Source organism: Malurus melanocephalus, unplaced genomic scaffold (genome assembly GCF_030028575.1).
Source record: "Malurus melanocephalus ecotype Western Australia unplaced genomic scaffold, MMel_1.1 scaffold_233, whole genome shotgun sequence".
Lineage (NCBI taxonomy): Eukaryota > Metazoa > Chordata > Aves > Passeriformes > Maluridae > Malurus > Malurus melanocephalus.
The window spans coordinates 549,745-572,338 of NW_026623465.1; the positions used below are offsets into that span (position 1 = coordinate 549,745).

Consider the following 22,594-nt stretch of genomic DNA (forward strand, 5'->3'; position numbering starts at 1 on the left):
AGCTGTTACTGAGATATTATCTGCAATGTCCCCACACTGCAGCACTGGCACCACAGCGATGTGCCAGAACATTCCATTGGAACTCACAGTCAGCCATGGCCAGTTGGCTTTTGCCCACTGACTGGGAGAACGAGGTATGGCTGTGCAGGGTGATGGCCAATGAGGGAAGCTTCAGTCCACCTGTGAGAATAGAAAAGCAAGCTGATTCCTACAGAAACACCACCCCTCTCTGCTCCAGATGCATTGGGGCAGGGGGCTGACATGGCTTCTCCTGGCCTTCCAGGACAGGGGGAAATTGTGCCCTGTGGCACTGCCACAAAAGCCATGGAGGAGGAGCAGAATGTCCGGCCTGGCCAGGACAGACGCAAAATCAAACGAGCTTCTCTTTCCAATGAGAGCATGGGCAAAGACAATCAATTCTTGCCCCTCTGCTTTCCACAGAAGCTTTGGAAAATGCTGGAAAGCAGCAAGTTTCAGTCTATTTGGTGGAGTGAGGGTGGAAAATGYGTGGCCATTAACAAAGATCTCTTCAAAGTGGAGGTGCTGGGCAGGGGAGTTCATCAGCGAGTTTTTAACACACGGCAGATTGACAGTGTTATCCGCCAGCTGAACCTCTATGGATTCACCAAAATGCAGCGAGATTTCCAAAGATCTGCCTCCCTGCCTGAATTCCTATCAGAGGAAGCAGCAGCTTCTGCTCACAGCCAGGTACAGCAGCTATTCTACACTGCAACAAACACTTCTGATAGTCTGGGGGGAGAGGGATCTTCACAGCAAATAAGGCCTTGCCATAGAGGGGATGGAGATGGGGATGGGAGCAARTGTTCTGAGTTTCATTTTTCATTTYCTTCTCAGGCTGTGCTCAGGCAGGTTTGAGTGAGTCTTTCTGACTRGTGGAAATGCAGATAAGATACATTTCAGTGAGATCGGCTGAGTCTGAACCCATTAAAGGGACAGATGGACTCAGTGTAATCTGATTTCTCTGAATGTCTTTGCTCTGTGTCTTGWACCAAATGTGAAACTTTCCTGTGGCACCTGCCCAATGCCAAGCAGATGCATTCAAGGACCACAGGATTACCTGCCTGCTCATATCTGCACTGCAGCTGCAGAGAAATAGTGATATCTTTTGAAAGCAATTGTTCTGCTTTGCCCCCCAGAAGGGAAAACCTCAGGGGTGGTGATGGCTGAACACAATGGTCACAATAATGCTTTAGCTGGACCTTCAGGTTCCACAGAGCCCTCAGAGTTCTTTTTCTTAAGTGTGCTCCTCTTTTGCAATTCAGAGTCCTAGTTCTTGTAGCTTGTGTTTTTCCAGTCTTGGAATACTAGCAACAAACTCTTCTTTTTTTTAGATCCTCTACTACTATAACCCCAGCTTCAACAGAGCACATCCCTGGCTGCTGGGAATGTGCAAAAGGAGATCTGCCCTCAAAAAGARAGCCCTGGCTGCAGCGGGGTTGGATGAAAGGCCTGACCAGAAGCCCAGATGGTCAGTCTGGAGTGACATGCAGGTGTCTGCTGAAGCCCACCCATCTCCACTGGCAGCTGCTCCCATGCTTACAGAGACTGCTGGAACACAGTAAGGATATGAAGTTTAATAGACATAGCTAAATAAAACTAGTAATAATCTGTTTGAACAGTAAACTGTTCTGGTTATCCTGTCCTGTTTGAACAGTGGAAAAGTCTCTTATACAGTTCTGTGTCTTTAACGTTCCCACTTGCCCTTTAGTGGCTTCAGCAAGACAGATGTCCCAGCACAAAAGTGTCAATGTCATGGCAGCACCAAAATGTGCAGCTAAGGCTGATCTCCTGYTGGCACTGGAAAGAAAGGAAACCAGGAGTCTCTTTCTCTCTCTGAGGATAAGATGTTGGAAGGGCGAATCATCTGTGCAAGGAAGTTACTGGTTTGGGTGCTGGGCAGTGGGCCCTCCACTATCTGGTTCTGTCTGCTTCAAACTGGCTTGGAAATACAAAGAAGCACTATCCCCTCACACAGTTCAGTTCACTGCAGGAAGGTCTGTCTCTAATAACTGCACTCTGCTCAGAGAGGGGAAAGCGCTGCAGGGCAGATGGTMAGGTGGGTGCCAYAGAGTTAATGCTGGTTGGAACCAGGGCTGCTCTGACATTCTGCAAACAGGTGCATCTTTCCTTTCAGCTTGTAAAAGCAGCAAATGTAACAGGTATTTGGAGGTTTTCTGTGGTCTGCCCTGGTCCTGCTGATGCCATTCCTCCCTGCAATGTGCAGGAATGGTGTGTGGCAAGGAGAGAAGCCAGCTCTGGGTCTTCAGGAGGTGCAAGGCTCCTGAGAGTGTAGAGCTTTAGAAGAAGGACTGGGCAGTTTTGTGCTTGCCTGTGCTGACCAAACTCTGCTGTCAGCAGGAGTTTCTCTGGGAAGGCTGATGTCCTCCTGCTCACGCTACTCTCAGCATGGTTGTGTTAATCCTTTTAGTTTTTCCCATGTAACACTTTGCGTGGACACTTGACACTCTCCAGCAGGGGCTGACTGATACCCTCCTCTAATCTGCAAAGTGGGGACCCAGATTTGGGATATTTTCAGACAAAGAACTTTTCAATAAAATTAGAGGTTTAAAAGTCAAGGCAAAATGTGATCCAGTCCAATGATCAATGTTGTTTGGAAAGCGGCCCCATGGGGAGAGATGAATACTGAAACACGCTTCATGGCACTGGCAATACACACCTGCTTTGTAGGTGGGTGGTGCTAGTCCATGCAGTGTTACCTGCCCTGGCCAGGCCTGTCCCAGCCCCATGGTCTGTGTGGCAATGCCCCTGCTGGGTGTGGGCACTTGACKCGTGCCCCACGAGTGAGGAATTCTGTGTTCCAAAGGTCCCAGCTGCACTCGTGTGAACTCAGCTAGCATTTTCCTAGCACCAGTTTCTGTGCACTTTGGGCTCTTGGTTGATGTAATTGTGAGTTCAGCAAAGCCTGAACTCTGGTCACCCTTGCAGGCACCAGAAGAGAAAGTTCAAGGACTRAAAGGAGCCACCTGCTCTTGCTCAGCAAGATCAGCACAGCTGGGCCATCTGTGCTGGAGACATTTTAAAGGCAGGTTTGATCTACATCCTGTAACAGATTTTAAGATCTTAGAGTGGCTTAAAACACTASAACTGATGCAAGTGGTCAGAGACAGCTTTGTAGATGCTGAGAAAGTTGCAGATTGTATTTTGGCTGGATTCAGCTTGCCGGGTTTGCTTGCTCCTAAATCCTTCTCCTCTATTAGGCTAGTTCTGTAGGCATTTATGRGCTCCCTTCACTCCCTGTCTCTTGGGTGGCTGAAGAACTATATAGAACTATATAGCTTCACAGAGGGAGTAGCAGTGTATTTCTCGGGTGATCCAGCCTGTGTCCCCTTGTCACCCTTCCCCTCAGCACTTCAGCTACATGGATGAGCAGTRAAAGTAGTACAAATCCACTGCAAAGACTAGGCAGAAGTAAAATAGGGTATTGCAATTAACATGGCTCTTTCTGGCTCTCTGCCTAGCAGATACTTCAGATCTGAAGCAAAAATATTTTCTCTTGGTGTCCTGAGCAGCTCCAGGACAGCCCCTGTCCAGCCCCTTTTCTTTATAACAGCAGCCCCTCTGTATGTGGAGTGGTGAGGGTTTCCCCAGCCCTGTCAGCTCTTTGCTGCTGCTGCTATAATCAGCTCATGTCACTTTCCTCCCTCTTTTCAAGGCTCTGATAAGGAGCACCTGGGGCAGCCAGGTGACCTTTGGCTGAGCTTCCTCTAAACTCTCGTGGCTTTTGCTTCATTGCCTGGTTGTTATGCAGCAGTAAAGATCTGTTCTGATAGGAGGAGAGGCTGCTCCCCTTCTCTTTCTCTTCTTATGCAGGATCAAAGCTCTCCAAATTTGCTTGAACAAATTTGGATTTAGGTCAGCACTTACTGGAGGAAAAGTTGGTTTCTTTTTCCTCCTGTCTTTTTCTTCACTCTGTAAGGAAGGGTAATAAGCACAAAGGCAGGTGGGAGGAAAAAAAAGGGGGCTATAAATAAACAGGTTTGGCACACAGGGGAGGACAAAGTCATTAGTAAGAGAAAAAATAACTGATTGGCAGCAAGTTACATCTTCAGCTGATATAAAGCAGCCTCACCCCACGGAAGCAATGGGATCATGTCACTATCACCAGCTGAGCTGCTTGGTGGATCTGATCCCTTCTGCAGTTTCTAACCTGTCTGCAGCTGCCTCCTTCCACAGCAGCAGTAAGGGAGGTTGGACAACAACTCTCTGGGCTGCCAATCTTCATCTACATTTTTTGTCTCCTTGTAGCTATGTGCTTAGGTTGCCTATGTCCCTGCTTTGCTCCCTGGATGCAAAGTGCCAGTAACAGGGTGACTGTCACATCCAAGATGGTCATTTTGACGGATGCCCAAGGCCACTGCCTATATCTCTAGGATGTATTGGGATAGGACACAAAACAGCTGTGAAAGACCCAAGCTGGGATCATAGTGATCATGGGCACAGGGTGTCCTTGTTCTGAGAGTGCTGCTAGCAACTGGGAGACCTGGGTGTAGGTGCTGTTCCATCTTAGCTTGTGTGCATTGCTTACACCAACTCCATATCTCTTGGAGCTTCCTTTGTAGATGGCAAAATACTTCTTCCTGCCACTGGTCTTGTTGAGAACCTCAACTTTTTCAGAAGTCTCATGGTGGCTTTCTGAAGCTTTGCATGCTGTCCCTTGGAATTTTCTTAGAACTGCAAAGGTATGTGTAGAGATCAGTATGCTCAGCAGTTTAAGTATTAACAGAACACGTGAGAACTGTTATTTGCRGTATAGAACTGGTAAACATTAAGTTTAGTTGCTAAACTTAGACCCACTCACTCTAGAGAGAAATTCAGGGCTTTATTAATTGGGCTTGAAGTCAAAGGTTAACTGTAATTTCATGCAAGAAGGACTCACCTGAATTCTGGGTGTGTCTGATGCTCTGCAATAGCTTTTGCTGCTTTGTAGCGTGCAGGGATCACAGCCTTGGCAGGGCTGACAATGCAAGGCTCTGTTGATGTGACAGGGGGCAGATCCTGGGGCTTCTGGCAGAGATACAAATAAGCCCAGGGAAGAACTTGCTGAGAATTACTAGATAATGTCTAGGCTGCAAGCTGGGAAGCGGCATTTGAAAGAGGCAAGCTCAGCGCTTTTATCACACAGAATTACGGCATTCTTCACAAAGAAGCTGCCTAGATTGGCCTGATTCATCTCTAATGAAGCCGTGTTGCATTTTATCCCGTTTTTCTGCTCGTTTTTCCTTCTTGATCCAAGAGAGGCGGTTTGAGGCCCCAGCCTGCCCCCCGGTGGCCATCTGAAGGACGGCAGCAGTCCCTCCAGCCGCGGTGACCCTGGGGCGACAGCGCACGGCCTGAGATCCTCCTGCCTGGCTGCGAGTCAGGAGGGGGCTGGCTCCCAGGGCCACTGCTTCTGAGGGATTGAAAAAATCCCACCCTGCCCAAAACCATGGCACATAATGCCACAAAGATGTTTAAATAGCTGAACTGGGCTATTCAAAACTCTGTCACTTCTACCACTGAACCAATGTGTGTAGCTCCCTGAGAGCACTTCCCCCCCGTGACATGAATTTTCTTTAATTCTCTTTTGACATTTTCTCTGAAATCCCACAGGTGAGAAAGTCACACCAATGTTCTTCTGTCACTTCTGTCTGGTGAAGTTACACAGTGGCACCCCAGGGCTGAGGACTTGATAAGCAAATTAACCACTCATGGCCACCTGATGTACGCGCATGTATTATCTAGAGGGCAGCTTGGGGTGTTTTTTAGGGTGYTGGAATCCTTCAGTCAAAGCAAGTGTTCCCATTTCCTGCTTTTATAAGTGGGAGTGCAATCACAATGTGTTTCTGGGTTTTCATCTCTCTAAAATGGATTGTACAAGATGCTTTCAGGCCTCGGGCATATTTAGTATCATGTATATCTTTTTTTTTTTTTTTTTTAATATATATTTCAGTGTAGAGAAAGAAAAGCTAATACTCAAATGCCAAAGCATTTAATGAGGAACAAGTCAGGCCATGCTGGAAACCACTTCAGATTTCCAGATCCAAAATCCATAGCTTTGTGGGCAGAAAGATCACGTCTGAGGGAGGAATGTATCTCTGCAGACACAGTACCTCAAAGRGCACAGAGGAATGCAGAGCTTTTCAGGCACACAAACACCTCTGAACCGGCAGATCTCACTGGGAGATGGCAGTGCAGCAGGGAGAAGGGTGGATGGCTTCCCTGAGAACACCGGTTTGTGGGATTGTGTTTGTGGCTCTGCRTGTATGAACAAAGCAGGACTGATTCAGATAAAGGGAATCAGAGCAGCTCCTCAGTGAGGGCTTGGGCTTTGCTCCCTCAGCCCCCAATTGCCAGGCCATTCATGGGTGAAGAGGAAATTACTGCTTTTGCATCTCCTGTCAGAAATGAAGCAAGTGTGTCTCCTGGTCCATCTCTTCCAGCTGGTTTTAAATCCACTAGAYAAAAATAGAAAAGTGCAATCCTGTTCAAGAAGTTTGCAAGGACAATGGGTTGACATCAGGGAATCCCTGCTGCTTTGGGGCAGGGGATGTCAAGAAAAGGATTTTCCAGACTAGAGCTGCTGTTTCTGCATTGCAGTCATCCAGGGAGCCACATTTCTGCAGATGCCAGAGGGGCCGAGCTGGAAAGATTTCCAAACAGGGCCCTGGGATGCCCAGGTTGTCCCTGCTCCTCTCTGGGGCCCCACTCCTGGCTGCAGCCAGACATGGCCCAGGCCTCTCCTTGCCCACAGYCATCCAGGCCAGCTCTGTGGACACTGCTGGGCTCTGGAGTCCCACCATCAGTGGCTCTGGGAGGGAGAAGCAACAAGTCCCCTTCAGCAGTTTCTCCTCAGGCTGCTTCACATGGCAGCCACGGAAACCACTGCCAGCTGTTACTGAGATGTCACCTGCAATGTCCCCACACTGCAGCACTGGCACCACAGTGATGTGCCAGAACATTCCATTGGAACCTGCAGTCTGTTGGTGCCAGTTGGCCTTTGTCTGCTGTCTGGCAGGACACAGCCAAGCTGTCCAGGGCGATGGCCATGGAGCAAGAGTTCTTGTCCCTGCGCTTTCCACAGAAGCTTTGGAAAATGCTGGAAAGCAGCAAGTTTCAGTCTATTTGGTGGAGTGAGGGTGGAAAGTGTGTGGCCATTAACAAAGATCTCTTTGAAGCGGAGGTGCTGGGCAGGGAAGGACAGCAGGTCTTTCACACACAGAAAATGAAAAGTTTCATGCGACAGCTGAATGCGTACGGATTCACCAAAATGAATCGGAATTTCCAAAGATCTGCCTCCCTGCCTGAATTCCTGGCAGAGGAAGCAGCAGCTTCTGCTCACAGCCAGGTACAGCAGCTGCTCTGCACAGCAACTAATGCTTGTGATAGTCTTCGGGGAGAGAGGAACCTTCACTGTGAATAAGGCCTCGCCATAGAGGGCCATTTGCAAGTTGAAAAGAAGCCACCTTTTATAAGGGAGCTTATAAAAATGAGGGAGAGGGACTTTTTATATGGGCAGAGAGTGACAGGTTTAGATTAGAAATCAGGAAGAAATCCTTCCCTATGAGTGTGGTGAGGTACAGRCACAGGTTAGCCAGGGAGGCTGTAGATGCCTCACCCCTTGAAGTATTCATGGCCAGGATGGATGGGGCTCTGAACAACCTGGTCCAGTGAGTGGTATCGCTGCCCAAGGCAGTGGGGTTGGAACTAGATGATCTTTAAGATCCCTCCCAACACAAACCATTCTGTGATTCTGTGATGGAGAATTGGGGATGGAAGGAAGCAGTCTGGTTTTCTTTCTCAGGCTGTGCTCAGGCAGGTTTGAGTGAGTCTTTCTGACTAGTAGAAATGCAGATAAGATACATTTTGGTGAGACTGGCTGAGTTTCCCATTAAAGGGACAGACTCAGCATACCTGATTTCTCTGAATGTCTTTACTCTTGTCTCCTACTGCACCAAATGTGAAACCTTCCTGTGGCACTGGTCCAATGCCAAGCAGATGCATCCAAGGGCCACAGGATTATYGGCCTGCTCATATCTGCACTGAAATTGCATAGAAATAATTTTGGCTTTTGAAAGCAGTTCTGCTTTTGAAAATCATACACCAGTCTGCTCTCAGAAGGCAAATTTCCATGGGTGGTGATAACTGAACACAAGTCACATAACACTTTAGCCTGAGCTTTAGGCTCTATATGGCCCTCAGAGTCCATGATCCTGCACTGCAATTTGGAGTAACTTAGGGGTTTTCCAGTCTTGGGATGTTGCTCTAACTCTTCKCCTTTGCCTGTTTTAGATACTTTACTACTATAACCCCAGCTTCAACAGAGAACACCCCTGGCTGTCAGAAACGTGCAAGAGGAGAGGTGTCCTTAAAGGAAGGGGCCCAGATGCAGAAGAGATGGATGAAGAGCCCCTTTAGATGCCCAGATGGTTAACCTGAGCTTCATGGGGTAGCACATCTGTGCTTCACACAGGCACCCACTAGAAAGCAGCTGGTGGCCAGTCCACAATGTCTAATTAGTAGTGCTGCTCCCAGCTAGAGCTGAATAGAGTTGGAAGAAATAGATTTGAGTTGGTATTAAACTTTTGGAAGAATAAGCCTTTCTCAGTTGTCCTGTGCTCTTTGCACAACCGCAAGGTGAGCTCCTGTTTCGAACACCAGAARACTAAACAGAAGCACCTGATCTCCCACCAGCTGAACCATTTCTTGGGAAGTGACCAGCCCGGGTTCTTAGCCCGAGAGAGCACAGGCTTGTGGTGCTCCCCTGGCTGAGACCCGGCGATGCCTCCATTGGCTTTGGAGCCATCAGCCCCACAAGCAGGAGTCAGGCGAAGGAGTCGGGTGGCTGGGCACCAGACRGGCTCCTCAGGGAGCGGCACCGAGCCTGCCGGAGTAACCGATATGCCAGCGCGGGAAGGGCTTTCCCCAGCGCCCTGAGCCCCTTGACGGGGCCGGATGTGCTCAGAGGACCCGAGCCCCACGGCATGAGCCATATTCTCGGCTCTGAGAATCCACCAAGCTCCCGCCCCGTGCCCGCCATGGCCGCCCCTCAGGCCGGGCCCGCCCCTCTCCTCTCCTCTCCTCTCCTCTCCTCTCCTCTCCTCTCCTCTCCCGCCCGCCCCTCGCAGGGCGGGGCCGTTGCTACGGGGCGCGCGCGGCGCGGGAACCGAACGGCGGCCGCGGGGCGTCATGGCCGCTGTGTGCCAGGTGAGGGGCGCCCGGGCCGGAGAGAACAGAACAGAACAGCCCGTGTGGGGCCGCTGCGGTGGGGCTCGGGCCTCCCGGAGTGTTCGGGGGACTGGCGCTGAGCGGGGATGGCGGCGGTGGCTGTCCTTGGGCCGTTGTGTCCCGGCCGGGAGAGTTGTGACGGTGCAGGGAAGGGTGGAAGGGGAAGGCAGAGCTGGTGCCGGCCCTGGTGTGTGTGGTGCTGTGGAGGGYTCTGGGGCTGGGCTGGCGGTGAGAGCAGTGCTGGGGTTAGGGGAAGGTCGTTGCTGCTGTGGGGTGGCATCATGCAGGTGGGGCTGGRGACAGMGGGGCTTGGGGAGCTWAATGCTGCCGGGTCTGGGGTGCTGKTGCGGCCGGGGTTGGGCTGTGTTTGTGGGGCGGCACCTCTGGGCTGTTGGAGAGGTTCTGCATCTGAGGAGGGCTGGTGCTGGCTGATGAGGMGGGAGGCCTGCCCTGTTGTGGGGCTGGGGGCTCTCTTCAAATCCTGAGTGGGTGAGGCCTGTGGTGGGGATTGCCAGGGAGGCAGGGGCAGTGTGTGTGAGAGCAGGGATTGATGGCTAATCAGCCTGTCCTGAGGTCTGGGCGATTTTCAAAATCACTTGTAGGAGTTCTCTCGGGTCTTTGTTAGTTTTTTTGCCTGCCCTCAGGCTTTGTTTGGCCTTTGCAGCAAGATGCTGTGGGAAGGGTAGTTTGTCAGTTTGTTTTGCTGCAGTTCTCATTCCTCCTGCCTGTTTCAACAGATGTGTTAAACATTGTCAGTTTGCCTCTTCTGTGCAMATAGTGGCCTCTTGGCTACACCTGAGCTGAGGTGAGCAGCTGTCAGAGCAAAGCTGAGCTTGGCTGCTTGCTCAGGTGATCGTGGACATGGCTTATCTGTTCTATAGTCAGCTTTAAAGTGTCTGTGCCAGCAGCGTGTTGTAAAAATGCATGAAGGATTTATGCAGTCACCCAAGATCCAAGCTAATAACAGCTTGGATAATTTGCCTCTTTTGAAATTTTTGATACCTGTGAAATTTGTGTTTTGTGTTGTGCAGTTGCCTGCACAACAGTTCTTGCCTCTACCTGTTTTTTGTGGTGTGAATATGTGGCTTGGTTATAGACTTCTTATAGAAATAAAATTATTTTATTGTGCAAAGATGGTTCTTAAATCTGTGGTGCCTGAACATTCTTGTCTTCTAGGAAGACCCATCCCTGGAGAGACACTTCAAAGGCCACAGAGATGCTATTACTAGCGTGGACTTCAGTTTCAAGAAGAAACAATTGGGTGAGTTGTCTCTGTTTTGATGGCCAGAGGAGAAAGAGTGAGCTGCTCTGCTTTAGTTAGATGGAGGGAGCAGTGGAGGTAGTGAGCTCTGCAACAGCAAAARGTCCTGCTGCCATTTCCTGTTAACAGCAAATTGAACACTGCTCCAGTCACCTTGCAATTTTGTGTTTTTGATRTGTTGCGAAGAACTGCTGAGCTGACTTTGATCAATGTTTTGCCACAAGGGAGAGGTGTTTGGAGGGAGGTGTAGCCAGGGTGCATTTAAGTTACCTACTCATTGGTCTTCTGTGCTTAATCTGTAGTGACATTTAACCTGCTGCAGCTGATACCTGCCTCTGCTTCCCAATAAGAAAGTGATGMGATAATCTTAGTTTCCTGAGTGTGTGGAAGATCTGCAACCTGTGTGGCTACTGTCTTTGCAGCTGTTGTATGGCTGGACTCCTGGAAGTAAATTGTCAGTCCAAAGCAATGCATGGCTGGCCTTGTTTTGTTTGAATTACTAATGCAATGAAATACATGAAAATAATAAAATACACAGCTTGCAATAAACTTGTGAAGCTTCAAGGGCAATGTRTTGAGACTGCTGGAAGCTGTGATGGTGAACTGAGTGGGAAAGGTTAGTTTTAGTGTAATTGGAGGAGAACTAGTGCACATTTGGGTTTATGTGGTTTTTTTTTTTCCTTTTTTATTTCAGCAAGTGGCTCAATGGATTCGTGCCTGATGGTCTGGAGCATGAAGCCTCAGATGAGAGCCTATCGCTTTGTGGGCCACAAAGATGCAGTTTTATGTGTCCARTTCTCACCTTCTGGTCACCTAGTGGCTTCAGGCTCTAGAGACAAAACAGTCCGTTTGTGGAGCCCTAGTTTGTGAGTACCTATTCCATTCTGGCTCTCTTTGTGTTTATCTATGGCTTAGGATTTTTTCTTATTTCTTTGTAGCAGTTCTCTGACTAAGGAACAGGTATTTGTTTGAGGGGAAGAAGAACCACTGTGTCATTCCCCTTCCCCTTCCTTTCGTGGATATGGTGCAGTACATGCTGGAGACAGATTTTGGACTGAGAATTCCATAAACCTGATGGATCTCTAAATATGCTGTGCTTTGGATCTCTAAATACGCCTTGTGTTTATTTGCCAGAAAAATGCACCTTGTATTTATTTGGAAATGATGTGTAAARAAGAAATAACGCATTTGAATTGTCTTGCCTGGCTGTGTTGCTCACAGTTGYACAGCATCAGGTGTGCTGAATTCAGTTGTGTTATTTCTCATGTGACATGGCATTGGAATTGTCCAGCTGGAGCATGGGCCATTACAGTAACAGTTGTAAGCTTGTTGCCTGCTTGGTTCAGTCCAGACGAACTGTGAAAACATCTCTCCTTGCCTGCCTTACAGCAAAGGACCTGGCAACAGTACAGAACCTCAGTGTCTTCTTATACTGGTATTTTCATAAGTGTTTTAAATGGTTGCACAAATTAGTAGCATTTTTTGCCCCTTTATAGGAAACATGGGTTATTTGGATTGGCCTCGAGTGTGGAACTGGAACAACTGGCTTTAACTGTATATTCTGTATAACTCATGAAGCATCAGCAAGTTTTTTTCCTAATGTGATCCCATGCAGTTCCCATAGAAGTGATGGGTACTAGCACTTCTCAGCATACCSCAGCTCTGTGTTTTCAGGTACAGAATGGCTTTGCTGCCCTGTTGTGCAATTTTAAGGAGCTCTTCCCTTTYCTATAGCAAAGGAGAACCAACTGTGTTCAAGGCTCACACAGCAACTGTGAGAAGTGTCCATTTCTCCAGCGATGGCCAGTCCTTAGTTACAGCTTCCGATGACAAAACAGTCAAAGTGTGGACAGTTCACAGGCAGAAGTTTCTGTTCTCACTGAGTCAGCACATCAACTGGGTTCGCTGTGCCAGGTGAGTACAGCTCTCTTGACAAATAGACATGGGGATTTATCCCTCAAAGCAGAAGCTCAGTGTCATAGTCTGGTGTAACACATTTCTGGTCAGGGTGATTTAAGTGTGTCTTGTGCATGAACTATGTTGCTGACCTGTAGAGAGATCCTTTGAGTAATAGTCTGGACCTGCTTTGTGTTTCTTCAGTGACTCTGTCAGAGGCTTTTCTTCTTTGTGTTTTGCTTTTACCTGGTAAGGAGAATTCTGTGTCCTGAAGTTACTTAGAGGAAAAAAGGAGAGATTTTCTACTGTTATTTCAGCTTAGTTGCTTTAGACTTGTCATCCCCCTAGTTAAAATGATCACCTTTGCTCTCTCCAAAATGTTTTAAGTGCTGCTTAAAATTAATAATAATAATTATGATAATTATGTTATTTCCTGATAARTGTTTGAGATCTGTTTTTGAGGAGTTGTTTATGTATATGTATATCTAGGATAAAGCCATGGTTCCTCTGTGGGTGAAAAGTTCATGACAGCTCTGTAATGTGACAGTGGCTGAYAGCACTATAGATGCCCTTAGAAGAGTCGAAAGGATGTTTTTCCAGTATGTCTGATTGTCTCTAGTTAGGGATTCATATCCTGATTCTGTAGTGTGTCTACCACTGAAGAGAGCTCTGGATCTGTCACATGGATGAGATTTTAAGATGGGAATTTAATTTAATATATTCTCGTAAAACACTGGAATGGTGAAGGCTGTGCTGCAGCTGTATTCTTGTGAGTAACTGTGTTGCTCTGAACCCTTGTGGCAAAGGCAGGAATTGTTTTGAATCAGGGCAGTGAAATAACTTGAGGTACACTTAAATTGAAACACGTAGGACACAAGATCTTAAGTGAGACTCATGACTTCCCTGTGGGTTATTTTATATGCCCWTGGAGTTAGGGGTAGTTTGAGTACTTATGGGTTGCTTTCTTTTCCCTCAACTTAATGTTTGGATTTTCAGTCTCACTGAGGCCACTGTGACTTCTTGAAAAGCAAGGTGTGTTTACCAACATACTTGGACAGCTGGCCAAATTCAGTTGACCCTGCATTCCCTTTGTTTGGGGGCACTTCTTAACTGTTGTAAYTCTTACCTTAGATTCTCTCCTGATGGACGATTGATAGTGTCAGCCAGTGATGATAAAACTGTYAAGCTGTGGGACAAAACTAGCAGAGAATGCATCCACTCCTTCTGTGAGCATGGCGGGTAAGTACCTGGTGGTGATGTCTGAAGTGGGATTGTCTAGGGAATCTACACCTGGTTTGTGAGGTTCAGAGATCTCTGTCCTGGCAATCCTCAAACTGCCTAAAAAACTATAAGCACTTCTTACAAAAGCAGCCAGTGTGAGGGCCCAAGCCAGAATTGCCCTGGCCTCTTTGACTGCTCCAGGTTAGAACTGGAAGGGTTGTATTTCAGTAACTGTCCAGCACATCAAGCCTCAGTTTCTTTGTGCTTATTTGTTTTGGGAGATGCTTATATTCCTTATTTCTTCTTCTAGCTATGTTTAGCTCTTTTATTTTGCTCTGAGTTGACCTAAATTAAAAGTGCAAAAGTCTGCTGACAGAATGGCATTTGAATTCTTTGATTCATCTTCAGATTTTTAAATAATGAGGTTATTCAAACACCTCACTTTKCATTCAGAAAAATAGCTGTTAAATTTAGAATGTTGAGCCACCACAAAAGATAATTTACCCAGAAACATAAAACAAGTCCTTAGAGAACTGAGACTGGATTCTCCTTAATTGCTTGCTGGATTGAATTTCCTCTACAATGTTATGTTCTTTCTAGGTAATACACAATGATATTAGGACAACTTCAGACAACGTTTTTTTTTCATTGCTCTTAAGTATGTGTTTTGTCCAAACAACCTATTGAAAYATCTCAACTTTTTCAGTACTTGTTACAAGAATACTCAAAATATAATTAATTTTATCCAGTCTAATTGGTGAGGAGTTACAAGATATCCTTCCCTAAGTGTTCCAACTAAAAATTGATTGGATTCAGGTCCAGAAGGAAATTTGGCCTCAGCCTGGCTACTTTACAAGTGGAGATGTATGATTTYAGGCAGAAATTCACTAAGTTCCATCTTAAAATTAGTTAATAGCAGAAAAATATCTGTTCAGTCTTGTACACATCTCTCTGGAAATAATGATAATTTAATAGAAGACATATATTATGCAAACATTAAATGAACATTTGAAAATGTTGTTATGACAGTTGGATCCATCAGATTTCAGGAGGTTTGTGTCTACAGCTCCTACACCTGTAATTTGAACTACTGAAGATGGTGTGCATGATAGGAACCTGCAGTCTTCCTGGAGTTAGAAGCAAGTTCTTGAAAGAAATTCAGCAAAATAAATTTTCACGTTATCTCCTCCTTTCCTTAATGTTCAATGAGTCATGGTGTTGCTTCCCTTGTTGAAAAGGCTTTTTTGCTCTTCAGCAAGAGCTGAATGTAAGCAGTTGGATTTGATGCCATTGACAGGTTTGTGAACCACGTGGATTTCCATCCCAGTGGTAACTGCATTGCTGCRGGGGGTACGGACAGCACGGTGAAGGTGTGGGATATCAGGATGAACAGACTGCTTCAGCATTACCAAGGCAAGTTAAAAGCTTACAGACCATGTATTGATACAAAGTGCTCTTTCAAGTTCAAGGACTCTTTCTCTATCAGCTGCTGCTTTTCCAAACTGGGTTAGGCCTGCCAGTGGAAGCCTTTCTTCAGCAAATGTCGTGCTTTGCTTTGTGTTAGCTCTGAAACTGATTCTGAAGCTGTCTCATGTCACAGGTGGGCTTGGGTCTTACCTGTAATGCCATTTCATTGAGAAGGTGGGGTGCAATTAAAAGGATGTAGTCTTTGYCTTTGAATAACCCTATAGGATGAGTCAGATGTATTCAAGCAGATCAAAACATTAGGTTCTTCTATGAGAAGATCAGGAAAAGTTAACAAAAAAGAAAAATCAAAATCAATCAGTTGCAATTATATACCATGATCTGTATTTATGGTTCCTTTTCCAGAATCTGTTTGGTTTTCARCTTCCATCATTAGCTTTGATGATGCCAAATGGCATCTCCTCCTGTTAGCTGTTCTTGTGCCACTGATTTGTGCTACTGTTTGGTAGTACTGAATAGGAAAAGGATTCTTTCCCATCCCTGCCAGCTTCTTTGAGACTGCTTGACCTGTTCTTTAGTTTTTTCAGTGTAAGTGTGGCTTTTCCTTACTAATAACAATTGTTAAGGCTGGTATGATATTTTAAAATCAATACATTCTTAATCACTGTTTCCAGTGTTGATAGCTTATTAAACTTAATTTTCCTAACTTTCTGTGAGGAGCTGCTTCTGGTGTGCTTGTAAAACAGATTAGAGGCATGAGGCTGGAGCTTGGTGTGTTCTTTCTGCCCTCAACATCAGCTCTTGGGGGGGTCCTCCTGTGACAGCCTCACAGCTTCAGTTATTCTTCTAGAKCACAGTCCCTTCCAGTTTTATGATAGTTAACAAAATCTGATAGAAATCACTCTTTGATGCATGTTCCAATTCATCAGTATTGGGCATGCAGTTTGTGTAATAAGCATTGTTAACTTGTGACCCATATCAAAACATGGAAACGCCTTCCTGAAATCTTGTTGCTAAAATCAGTAGCATTTTTAAATACTTGGGCAGTGTCAGATTGTCCTTTAACCTACTTTATCAGCTTTTCAATGGTGAAAGATCTGCTGTGCATGTTTCCAGCCACAGTATAACTTGGCTCAAAAGTCATCCCTTCCTGCTTTCCACTTACTGCTATTAAATTGTCCAAATCTAATGTGGTTTAGGTTTGGTTGCCAGGTTTATTTTTTATCTTGGAATGACATATTTCCCTGATATCRCACTCTTACTGAATGACATTTTAGTGTGACACCATTGCTATTGAAGTGATCATTTCCTTGGGTGAGTGTTAYTTTTAACAGCTACTGTGTAAATCCTAACTGTGTATTAAACTTTGAACTAAAAATAGTAATAATAGCTGAAGAAACYGAAAATTGCAGTAATGACTTTTTGCAGTCATTTCATGCACCTATGACCACAAACTGATGTGTTTGCAACCTCTTCTGGATATGTGTTTGTAAGTGCTGCCCCTCTGAGGGCTTATACACCTCCTTTTGGCTAAATCTGATTTAGTTTTGTGGCTCCCCTGTGAGGCTGCTAGTCCTGTCCCACTAGATGGCATCTGTGCCTTCAGAACGTGCTGATGCTGCCCGGTTTCCAGGGAGTCCATTTTAAACATGGAGGAGTTAATAGATGAGTAKCCCTGCCTCAGGCTCTTGCGTCTTAAACTTGGGCTGGTTTCCAGCACCGATTAGTCTTTTAGCAGTGTTGCTCTTGTTGCCAGGACTTGTTCCAACTGTGACATTTGTAAATGAAAGTTGAAAGTAGACAGCAAGCTGGAAAATCTTTTGTATGGTGTGTTTTTCTTTGAGCCAAGCAAAGTATGCTCTGGTCACGTTTACTGTACAGGAGAACACACAGATGCTTTATTTGGTCTTCTGCTTGGCGCWGACTTCTTGGTACAGCAGATTTTGTACAGCCCCTACAAAAATGGCCAGTGTTTATTGCCTGACATTTTTTCCCAGTCCAAAGCTGTGTGTGGGACACCTCTATGRCAGGTCTGTGGAAACAGCTCTGATTTTTTTTTTTTTATTCCTCTTAAAAAAGAATGATTGGTACTTTTATCCAGTTTGGATGGGGCTGATGGTGGTTATCTGTATGGCAGGGACTGTGGCTGTGTCAAGTCCWTCCTAATTTATCTTCTCACTGGTGGTTACTAAGGGATGTATTACATAAAAGAAGTGTTGTGAGGCTTGGGACAGTTTTGTGCAGTCRCTGCATGCTGAAAGGGCTCAATTTTAGATGTTAGCCCCCAGTACAAGTCCCTTAACAGGCTCTTATTTTGCTAAGGCTGGGCTGGCAGAAGGGTTGTAGCAGCAAGTCACTGGGAGATGCCACCTCGTGCTGCACTCAATTTATTTTCTACATGAAAACAAGTGAGGTGGCAGGATGTGTTAGCACGTTTTTGGAGAGGTGTTATGAATGGTCTTGTGGGAGRTATGAGCTACTTTGGCAGTAGGGATGAACTTTTCTCTGAGTTTACAAGAGCCAAGAAGTCCTTGGGCACAGAAACTGTGACTGCTTATGCAGCCACAGTCTGTATAACTTTTTTCCATTATGGAAAGGTTTTTTTTGTGAAGCTGGGAATACTTTATTTACTGTCTGGAACTTGGAAGATGWGATATATCACTAGCTTTGTCTATTTCTCATGTGATTCCTTTTAGGACTTTCCTTAGTTGACAAAACACATTTGCATTTACCTGCATATAGATACTTAAGGGGTGAGGAATATTACAAATCACTCAGAATAAGATTTTCAAGGGACAAAGATATTTATCACCTTTTCATAAGAAAAAAGTTCCACATAGACTTTTTTCTTTAATACATAGCATAATACAAGGTAGAGGAAGATCTAGCTGTGTGAGAGAGGCAGCATTCACCAACAAGATGATAAGTTACCTTGTTAAGGTTTTCTTTTGTGTTTTTTAGTAGTCTGGATCAAGAGGAGTTTTCAGAACTCAAGCTGMGGTATTTAGTATTCTTGAGAGTTTCAAAAGGAAAGATGTTCTGTTTTACAATTGAGCAAGGTTATTTCAGCTATCTACTTCAAATTCACATATTCAAAAAATAATATTTGGTTCTAATGTATTTAAAATGGTATTTTAAGGGTGGTTTTTTTTAACATGCAGTGTGGATTTAAAATGCACATTAGATTCTCAACAGAACATAWATTTAGTTGGATGTGATGTATCACAAGTAGTATATTGGAGGTACCAGAACATTTGGAGGGCATATAGTATAATTAAGAATAATTGGATGGTTAAATCCCTCCTCAGGCATAATATTAATACTCTGTAATGTCACATACGCTCAGAAAGCTGGGCATATGTGAAGTACTGCATGTTCTCATAAATAAATATGTTCAATAGCCTGTTTTTTGAAAGTTTGAGGAGGGAAAAAGTCATATATTAAATGTTTAATGTTACAATGAACTTCAGTGAAGTTTGACTTCTTTTCCTGGAACATTTTCTTTAGCTTTTTACAAAATAAATCTTGGTCTTCATCTTCATGCAGGGAAAATTGCTTTATTGGAAGTTCACACTCTGGATAGCTTGCCTATTTATGTTTTTTTTAAATTTTTTAGTGAGACAAATAGGATGTCTGAGGAAATAATGCTTATACTGGACCATTTTCAAATTGGTCTTATTTCCTAGTTTCTCTTAAATCCTGTCTTGGCTAGAGTCAGATAGTAAACCAAAAGAAGCTGTGCAGTGTCAACTCTGAGTGTCTACCATTGTAATTTCAGTCTTCTTAGTGTCCTAACATACAGATTTTAATCTAGAATGATTTGGGAGTGAGACCAGCAGCTCCACAGTAGACAAGTATGTCAGTATTCAGTGCTCTCGCAGAATCCTGTGGCTCTCTTGCACACGTAGTACATTTTGGGGCTATACTGGAAGCTTTTGTAGCATTAAATCTCCCAGAAAAATTGGCAAAGCTTCCTTCTTCCTTTCAGCAAAGTAGTGCCTATTTTTACAAGAATTGAGTTACTGTTAYTGTTCTCCAGTGCTTTGAAGAGCTTTTGTGGAATGTTTCCCCCATGGTAATTTTCCTGTTAAATTTTATAACAGAAAATTGGAATGTGCTTGTGCTTTATTTTATTCTTTTGCCTTGAACTTATGTAAACTGGTCTCAGTGACTGTTATACATTTTTTTTCCATCCTTAGTGCACAGCTCTGTGGTCAACAGTCTTTCCTTTCACCCCTCTGGAAACTATCTGGTTACTGCTTCCAATGATTCAACTCTTAAAATTCTGGATTTGCTAGAAGGAAGACTTCTCTATACTCTCCATGGTCACCAGGTGAGGCAAAGCCTTTTTTACAGTTATATACAACCTCATAATAAACTGAGCAGATCATTGCTTGAGGCTTTCATTCTTCATRGCCAAAAATGGTTTGAAAACTTCCTTATGTAAACTTATGATTATAATACTAATAATCTTTTAGATCATCACTGTTTTGAAGGGAAGGAGGTAAGGCAGGAATGGAGAGAATAAGAAAGCAAGATTAAAAGTGAACTCCAACATTAAGGATTCAACTCCAAGACAGAAGGGACTCGGAGGAGCCCCTAAACTCTGACCTTGTCAGCCATTCTCTAGTGCAGACCTGTCTCCCTCCCTCTCTAGAGAGCTGCAAATAACACTGACATAGATGTTTTGAAGATAAATGCTGTTCACCTGGCAGGAGACTCAAGAGCAGTAGCAGTAAAATAGAGGAAATCTATTTTGGGATTTGATTTGGGAACATCTTGTTAATGGACTGAATCATACAATTGAAGGTGATAAATGGTGCTGGTTGGTTAAGTTTAACTGATTGGCCTATTAATATTATGCTGCTGGATGTGTTGCATGTAAGGTTAATTTTATGAATGCTTGGAGCTCTCTTTCTAAATTTTAAATGAAAATAAATAGATTAATTCCATTGTCCATGCAGAGTGGCATGTGAAAAAGCAGGCCTGCCTTAAGGGCTCTCATTCTTAAGGGACARAGAGAACAGAAATTCTTAACTCGTATGTGTCTCCTTTAAGGTGGGGGCTGAGTTTTAAAGCATAAAAACTGTCAGGGGAAAAACACAGCCTGAAGCTCTTGGAGATGACGGGGATGGTTGTGGGCAATAATGGTCTCTGTGTAATCTGTAAAATTGATAATTCTGGTTTCTTGTGGCTTTGTTTAGTGACTGCCTTGTTCARTGCCTAGAAAGGTCAAGTTTCTTCTATAAATTCTCTTCTGCTGTATATTAATAAACTTTCCTTTTAGTAATATTAATGGAAAAACCAAGAAAACCTCATGCTTAAATCTTGCATGAATTAGAGCTTTGGTTAAAACTGACTARAGGGTTCAAATGCTGAAAGGATGGGGAGGACATAACAAATGGTGGTTATCCTAACATGGCAGCCTTGAGTATATAAAACTTTTCTTACAAAGAAAACTGGACTAAGTAGATATTCCTATTAGATAAGGGTTGCAAAGCTTCAGTTGTCTTAATCTTGTTTTCATATTAGTCTATTGTGTTAATCTGCCCAGTGAGTTCTTGGGAAGTAGATTCCTGGAAAAGAGTAAGTGTTGGAAAGACAGTAAATCTTTACATTTTTCCCCYCTTTGGTATCACTGTGATTTGTGCCAGTATCCCCAAGTGGCTAAAAACGAAGTGGTGTGTGCTTTTTTGGTCATTAGGTAGATTTACCTTTTTAAGGGAGGGCTACAGGTTATCACCAGATGGACAGCCTGTTCTGAAGAYCTTCTTGAGTTGTGACTTTGTGTGGTTGACACTTTGTTCCTACTCTAACAGCTGGCTGCTGTTACATTGTTCTGGGAAGGCTGYATGCAGTGGACACTTGAAGGAAAAAAACCTTAAGGTCCTGTAGACATACTTTGACGCAACTGCTGGAGTGCCGGGAATTTGTTAGCAGCTGATTAGCTGGAGTTTACATGGGGAGGTTGGCCAAGTTTACATTGCTGTCTTTAACTGAAATGTAGCTGGCCCCTTGTAGCAGAAGGATCATTAGAAGTTTGCAGCTTGGAACTGACATCTTGCAGCTGCAAAATATCATTCTGTATTGTGCTGCATATTTTGGTTCWGGAGTGCTTCAAGCTGTGAAGTGCTCTTATCTAATTCCATACAGATGAGACACTGGCTTGGTATGTATAAATCCACCTCTAGTACTGAATCAGTGTTGAGGAACAGAATGTTTTGAGGCCCCTAAGCCACCCTCAGAGAGTTGCTAGAGGAGAGCAGGTATTTACATGGTACTTGTCTGCCCTGTGAAGTGGCTTAATAAGAGCATTTCCAGTCCGACTTCCTCAGTGGATGGAAGTTCTCAGTAAATATTTAGAAAAACATCTGATGGTTRTGTTCATAAATAGACAGAAAATGCAAAGTTACAATTCTTCAAGCACCCTCAACTTGAGCTGTGAAGTAGTCGTGTTCTACCTACCTGGGCAACATAAATGTTCTGTGCTCTGCTCACTGACTAATCAATGAGGTCTCCTAAGCAGGTGCACAGGAAAGAAATGTGCTTCTTTACTGCTGCCAGTGCTGCCTAGGTGGCCTGGTCCTCTTTGAAGGGGATGAGGACATCTCAGGCCTACATAGAAGTCAAACAAAAAAAGAAAGAGAAAGGTGAGCTGCAAACAAAAGCAACTAACTCTAGGTTAACATTTCTGAGTCTTAAAATAGAAATATGAGTTCTCTGTCCTTGCTTTGTGTTTTGATAGACTGAAGCTTTCAGGAGTTAAAGCTGCTGAAGATTCAGCTATAAGATGCCTGTCTAAATTTTCTCTGTGTTAGTTGTATCCCTTACTCCCTGGTGAAGGAGGGTGCAAGCATGACAGTCTTACTCAGGAATTTTTCAAAGGCTTATGGCTGAGARTCCTTGTGGCTTCTTGTCAAAGGTATTCCATGTGAAAACATCCCTGTTGTCATTGCCACCTCCATTCCTTGTGCTTTTCTCCTTGRTTTCCTTCCCTTCTCCCTTTCCTATGTGACCTGCCCCCTTCTCCCATGTATGAAGCAGCTGAAAGCACTGTCAGTGCAGTGACAGCAGTGACAATGACTGCTCTGTTTGTTATTAGTTCTTTTATGCCTAGAACGGATGATGCCAGGGCTGGGATCCCAGTGTGCTGGTTGTTGCTGGATTTTCTTCTCAGGCCTTTTCTCCTCTCCTGTCTACTCTTTCCTTTTGCACTAGTTTGTCCATTCCTGGAGAATTTGACTGGATATACTGGCTCCCACTTCTACATCTCCTTTTGTGACAGTGGGAGAGGAAGCTCTCCTTTAATTTMACTATTTACATCCTCTAGCTAAGCCTTATTCCAGCTCTTATCACTTCCCTTGCTCTCTTACCTGGTTTTTCTTTAGTATGCATATGTTTCTCCGAGGACTGAAACACAGAAAAAAAGAGAAATCTACTGCCTCGTTGACCCCACTTGTCTCTCCAGCTTCCTTTTACGCTGCCTCTCCTTTCATAGTGCAGACAGTGCATCATTGAACTACTCTTCTCTAGTTTATTCCTGGA

At 44.6% G+C, this 22,594-nt stretch overlaps 1 protein-coding gene across 2 annotated transcripts in view; it reads left to right on the forward strand.

Moving 5' to 3' along the window:
- The first annotated feature begins 227 nt into the window (after positions 1 to 227).
- Positions 228 to 22,594, forward strand: part of POC1A (POC1 centriolar protein A) — a 52,246-nt gene continuing 29,879 nt past the window's right edge. Inside the window, exons 1-7 of one of the 2 annotated variants that reach the window (XM_057374813.1) lie at positions 228 to 708; positions 10,423 to 10,507; positions 11,202 to 11,373; positions 12,242 to 12,421; positions 13,535 to 13,642; positions 14,922 to 15,037; positions 19,249 to 19,382. In XM_057374813.1, the coding sequence (XP_057230796.1) occupies positions 262 to 708; positions 10,423 to 10,507; positions 11,202 to 11,373; positions 12,242 to 12,421; positions 13,535 to 13,642; positions 14,922 to 15,037; positions 19,249 to 19,382 (1,242 nt within the window). In that variant the 5' untranslated portion in view covers positions 228 to 261. Of the gene's footprint in view, positions 709 to 9,148; positions 9,226 to 10,422; positions 10,508 to 11,201; positions 11,374 to 12,241; positions 12,422 to 13,534; positions 13,643 to 14,921; positions 15,038 to 19,248; positions 19,383 to 22,594 lie in introns of those variants that run through there. The other variant, XM_057374811.1, reaches the window with a different exon arrangement.